This window comes from Lupinus angustifolius, chromosome LG15, assembly GCF_001865875.1.
Source record: "Lupinus angustifolius cultivar Tanjil chromosome LG15, LupAngTanjil_v1.0, whole genome shotgun sequence".
Taxonomy (NCBI): domain Eukaryota; kingdom Viridiplantae; phylum Streptophyta; class Magnoliopsida; order Fabales; family Fabaceae; genus Lupinus; species Lupinus angustifolius.
In genome coordinates this window covers 14889936-14896060 of record NC_032023.1, presented here as the reverse complement: position 1 = coordinate 14896060, position 6125 = coordinate 14889936, and the positions used below count along the sequence as shown (strand labels likewise).

At 35.0% G+C, this 6125-nt stretch overlaps 1 protein-coding gene across 1 annotated transcript in view; it reads right to left on the bottom strand.

The window, feature by feature from the left end:
- Window positions 1-5419, bottom strand: part of LOC109328769 (CDPK-related kinase 6-like) — a 7034-nt gene extending 1615 nt beyond the window's left edge. The window contains exons 1-7 of the mRNA XM_019562380.1: window positions 4763-5419; window positions 3063-3193; window positions 2768-2809; window positions 2528-2636; window positions 2318-2396; window positions 315-611; window positions 63-172 (exon numbers count right to left, since the gene is read on the bottom strand). Coding sequence (XP_019417925.1) covers window positions 63-172; window positions 315-611; window positions 2318-2396; window positions 2528-2636; window positions 2768-2809; window positions 3063-3193; window positions 4763-5320 — 1326 coding nt within the window. The 5' untranslated portion in view covers window positions 5321-5419. The remainder of the gene's footprint in view (window positions 1-62; window positions 173-314; window positions 612-2317; window positions 2397-2527; window positions 2637-2767; window positions 2810-3062; window positions 3194-4762) is intronic.

The following is a 6125-nucleotide window of genomic DNA, read 5'->3' as shown; positions in this document are numbered from 1 at the left end:
CAAAGGGGTAAGAGAGGGAGATCAGATGCATTTGTTTTAAGGGCAGCAAAACAGGTGACTACCTTCAATGCCGCACGTTTCAAAGGTGAGGCCCGCACATATGACTTGACTAACTTGTAAATCAAAATATCTAAAGGAATAGCAATTTTTTCATTTCTCAACCATGGGTGAGCTGCAAATAATGAAGTAACTCTTCGTCAGCAAAAATCAGAGGATAAGATTTAGGAATCCATGTGTGAGAGAGAGAATTTCAATGAAAGAAATAAATTGTTGAGTTGAACAAGGTCTGAGCAAAACATTTAAATGAAACATACTCAGAGCTTGGGCAGCGGTCATCCTTTTCCTGTGGTCCTTGTTCAAAAGTCTCTTCACAAAGTCATTAGCTTCTGGGGATATAGATGGCCAAGGTGAATCATCAAAGTTGGGATTTGCTCTCAATACAGACCGGAAGATTCCTGATTCAGTGCGTGCCCAAAATGGTCTACTTCCACATAACAATATGTATGATATAACTCCGATACTCCATAAGTCTGCTTCAACACTGTAAGATCTATGGAGTACTTCAGGTGCAACATAGTAGGCACTGCCAACAATATCATTAAGGCGTTGATCTGCATTTTTATTAAAAGTGTCAGTTATTGACAGTCGAAATATCAACTAGAGGGTGGCAGTGATAACAGGACAAACTGACAGAATAAATTATGAACATTTCTTTTGAACAATGGAGGTAATTCCAAACCAATAATTAATGTGTTTCTAGAGATTCATCCTGTGAAGTAGTGAAATGCAATTGACAACCAAACGTATAAAATTATAGCAGAGTCAGGAAAAGGGAATTTCTAATTGAGGATACAAAGAATCAAGTCAATGTTAATATGTCTCCATGATTTTAACAGAAGTATAGGATGACATTACTTAATTAGTACAAATATTAGCAAAGTTTTGCAATGAACATTCCCTAGTCTCTTCGCCAGACTATGCTAAACACAATTTGACAGAATATAAAAAGGAAAAGACTAGAGGGAAAATATATTTTCAATGAAGAGTTTACGATGCTTATTGCTCAGAGTCGGAGTGGAAGGTAGAAAGTGGAGAGTGAAAATAGGAAGGTAAATTTTTTTGGAGGGAAAATTAACACGGTACTTGGACACAATTTAAGTTTTAGACACATCCCCCATTTTCATTCTTCTGTTTTTAACCACCTGTTTTTTGCACCTACCAAGCTGAAAGCTCTATGCTATACTTAAAACTGGAGTTAGTTTTAACATTCTCAATGCACTAGTTGAAAGCACTACTATATCACAGCTAATGTCATTTTTACAGCCAGCACCAAGCAGCAGCTCCAAAAGTGATATTATAAGAATATGAAAGTGAAAATCTAGATTCAGTTAAGTACTCAAGGATTAATTATTGTCTTTCTTCAACCACACTAGGTGGGAGCCTCATGCACTAGACCGTCATTTTTGTCTTTCTTCAACCACAGACAATAAATGATCATCCTAATGTAATAAAAAAAAATGTTTGCTAGCAAATCCAATGACCATAATATTAAATTTTCACAATCAAATTGTAAAAAACATAATTGCGCGTGGAACTCCTTCATTTAGTTAAAATTGATGTATAGGAGTTCAGCCTAAATACAGAAATAAAATTACAAATGAAGAGGGGAGGGTGGTGTATATTACTATATTAGCAATTAGAAAACATAATCCATATATCAGTACTGCTTGGTTACCACATTTGCATGTTCATCTTAGATTTTAAGTGTCTCAAACAACCGTTGAACAACTTATAGATGGGTGTTTGAGTATTCAACAAAATAAGGTTAATATATAGTTTCAGCCCTGATCTACTTTAAGTTGGTCTCTATATTTTAAACATTTTAAATGAGTCCCCCTGATTGTAAATGTCTTTGAATCAGTTTCAGTTGTTAGAAAAAAGTGATAATACCATCAAGGTTTATCTTGGATGGCTAATAGAAATTAACTGGTCATCTCAAATGCAGAAACGCATGTCAACTACTGTTAGCCATGTAAGATATTAATGACTTGTGAAATGTGATATGGTAGAATATCACAATTCCACCATTGTACTATGTCGGTATCTTACATTATCTAAAAGTATTAACCATGTCGCACAAGACCATATGATATTTAATACTTTCTTTATTCTCCTGCAGTTTCAATGTATGAATTAAACCATGCCAAAGCGTTATAAACTAAAAATAAAATTAAGTTGTTAAATATGAATATTGACTTAGATATGGTTTATTATACCGCTTAATACTGGCTATATTAGGTTAACTTAAGCATATTACCTGGCCGAATAAAATCAGATAGACCAAAGTCAATAACTTTCATCTCAGCATTCTCCTCTTTTGAGACAAAAAGAAAATTCTGCAAAGCAGGCAAGGTATTCAGGGTTACATGTAATAGATTGGATAGGTAATTATACAAACGAAAAATTGCTTACTCATTGAAAAGTGTGACCAAATAATTCTAAGTTGTTCAACTTCACAAAGTCATACCTCTGGTTTTAGATCACGATGAACAACTCCTTGAATATGGCAATAGGCCACAACATCTAAAATTTGTAAAATAATAGCTTGAGCGTCATCCTCTGGGTATCTTCCACCTCTTTAACAAGCAATTAAATCAAAAGAATCCAATTACAATCATGTTACTCAAAACCAAACTTCTATGATGAAATAATGGACGGGCTAAAAAGGTACAAGTAGTACAAATGAATGATAGCCTTTAAATTTTACCTATCTAGAATTCTGTCGAGTAGTTCTCCGCCCTCACACAACCTAACAAGAATGAGAATATCTTATTACTTCAGAATAAATATCTAATTCAACTTTTGTATGTATGTGTATAACTACAAAATCTGCTGATATTATGAATATTCTTTGAAACAACAACTTATGATGAATTCCTTCATACCCAGTGACTTCAAAAGATTAAAAAATATATGAATACAAGTCAACTGGTAAACAAAATTATGAACAAATCCTAAAAGGACTGGAAGCGAATTTCAGAAATAGTGGTTTCTAAACATACTCCATCACAATGTAGACATTATTTACATCTTCAAATGCATCATAAAACTTGACAAAATTTTTATGTCCAGATAAGGTCTTCAACATTTTCACCTCCCTCTGTACATCTTCAATTGCTATTGCTGAAGTCATCTGCCATATGAAAATCAGTTAAAAAAGTAACTATTATAAAAAAAAGTTATAAGGTCAGATTGACCACAATTTAAAAACAGAAGTCCAATTCATTTGTCAAAAGACAAACTGCAGAAGCTAGGACCAATATTTCAGAATGCATAATTCCCCCACCGCAAATTAATTTCTTCTCTCATAGTCCAATTTGATTGTTTAGTAGAATAATTAAAAGGTGCAGAAGTATAGAACAGTCTTACTAAAAATATAATCCATCAGACACAAAATAATGGAAATGAAAGTTTTACAATATTTTATCAAAATAGGGCTTGCAATAAATGGACACCTAAAATATTCATCCACAATCAATAAGAACACTGCTGTCTGTTCCCTTTCTATATGATCTTAGTTTTACTCATATTCTGTTCTTTCTAAACTCGTGCCAGAGCCATTGGTAACTCATCTATCTTATCATCTTATGAAATCACAAGCATCCTTCAATTTAGCTCATGATGGAGTATAAAAGCAGTAACATCCAGCTTAGCTATATGCAATCTTAAATCTACATCAGATACCTACTAAGAACAAATATGTTTACTAATGATCTAGTCGAAAGTGTAAAACAGTTTTTGTTGGACAAACATTCAACTTATGAGGTCATTTGCACACCTTCCATCTATCTGTATGCTTTGGCAACAGAGGATATAATCAACGCACTTGACACCTCAAACAAAAATCCTTTACCATTCTAACCACAACTAATTGGCCATCTATAGAACAATGCGAAACATTTTTTGATAAATCATAGTCCCCACATATAAAATAACTTCAGCAAAAGCCACATTGTTCTTCAACTTGCACTTGCTACAGAGTGACTTCACTGGCTTGTCCCATAACTTGCAACACATTCTGCCATCTACTCTCGAGAATTTAACATAATGCTCAGAAGGAAACCGACAAGAAGTGGTCACCATTTGCTGCCAAAACTGTACGGCATCGCTCATCAATTTTCCCCAGAATTTCCTCTTAAAAGATTTGTTATCTGAATTATTAATTATTATCCTGCAATGATTTGCATTTCACACTTTTTAATTTAATACACTCTCCGGAAAACAGGTGTCCACTTCCCTTAAAAAATCACAATATAACATACATTGGTCAAATACTGTAGACCAGAAAGCAACCTAGAACATCACTAATAAAAACATTTAGAACTTCACTAGACAACTACTACCTCAGCAGGTTCCATAACAATCATAGGTATAATGATTAAAAGTTGGAAAAAATGCAAAACCGGTGCAAAACAATTTCCAAGAAACAGACTTGACAGCAAAATTGAATGCTCAAATTCAAAGATAATCAATCACACATTTACCACTACACAAATCAAATCTAACATGGAATTCCAGTGCCAAAGCAATCATCCAAGTCAACAACTGATTCAAAATTGACCAAGAGTCAACACATACCATCTCCAAGTAAAACCATATCAAATGATCTAATTCAATTCAAGGTCCATTTCTATCTGATAACCAAAATTTCCATAAACATATTCATGTGAACACAGAATTATTCATGACAATAACAATTCACCTTAGCTTTGGATATGATTTTCACAGCCACTGATTGTTCCTTAAGCTCGCCCTTCTTCCCTTTAGCCCAACAAGTATGACCAAAATGCCCTCTTCCCACTTCCTTCCCTAACTCGAATTTCGCCCCAAAATTCTTCCCATAACCGAAGTTCTTATCCAAAGTCCTCTCTCCCTCACCACCACCACCACCACCACCTTGCTGCTCTTCCGGTATCAGCGAATCCCTCGGTTTCGCCTTCTTCCCCCGCCGCCTCATTAACGCCTCTATGATCGGCTTGGCAGGCGACGTTGGCGGAAGCGGCCACCGGAATTTCCGGCCAGGAGTCCTCGCCGGAGAAGGCGCCACCCCAGCCGGGAGATGACTCGGGAAGGGGCTGTTGGCTGAGAAGGAGCTCACCGGAGTTTGCCTCCCCGGAGTTTTTGTATCGCTGTCAGTGAAGGAGTTGACGGAAGGCACCGCCGGCGATGGTGGTGCTAGCTGATGAGGCGGCTTGAAACGGTTATCGGTGAAAGCAGTTTCATTGTCGGCGGCGACGCCTTTGCTGCAACAATGGCCCATGACGGCGGCGATCGATGAAGGTAAAAGGTTCAGACAAGATAGAGAAAAGGTCGCCGGAGAATAGAGAAGAGAATTTTAGAGAGAGAAAAGTAAGAGCAGTAAAAGTATTAAGAAAGAGTAATAAGAGGAATAAAAAAACGAAAATAAAAAGAAGAATAAAGAAAGAAAAAGGAAAATTGTGAAGCGGGAGAATTGAGTAAAAATTAATATTTTTTATTCGTATTACCAATAATATTATTTCATCTTTTTTAATAGTGATTAATCTTTTTTAAAATATATGGTTATTCATCAAAATAATATTATTATCAAAAAAAAATCGTTACACTAAGTCATCATGGAATATTTAGTTGGATCTTGTAATATTATACCAATATGATGTGAGTAAAGATTAATATGGGGACCAACAACTGTGCTCATTTATGGTATGGCAAAAGAACTCATACTTATATCCGCAAATAAAACGGGTATGGACACGGATACGGGTCACAAACGGATACCTGCAGGTATTATAAACGGGTTTTAAAAAATATTCGTAATATATACGGGCAGATATGGGTATTATGGTACTCGTGTCCGCGGCTACATTAATATATTATATTTAATTAAAATATAAAGTACATCATTCTAACCCTTCATTACACTATATACATTTTTTCCTTTTACTTTGTTTTACATATTTGATTGAGTTTGGTGGTGAAACACCCTACAAATATTATTACATGTATAGAAAAACACATGTTTTACAAAGAAAATATATACTTTTTGTTAAAAAAATGAGAACAAAAAATCACACAAATAGAAAACA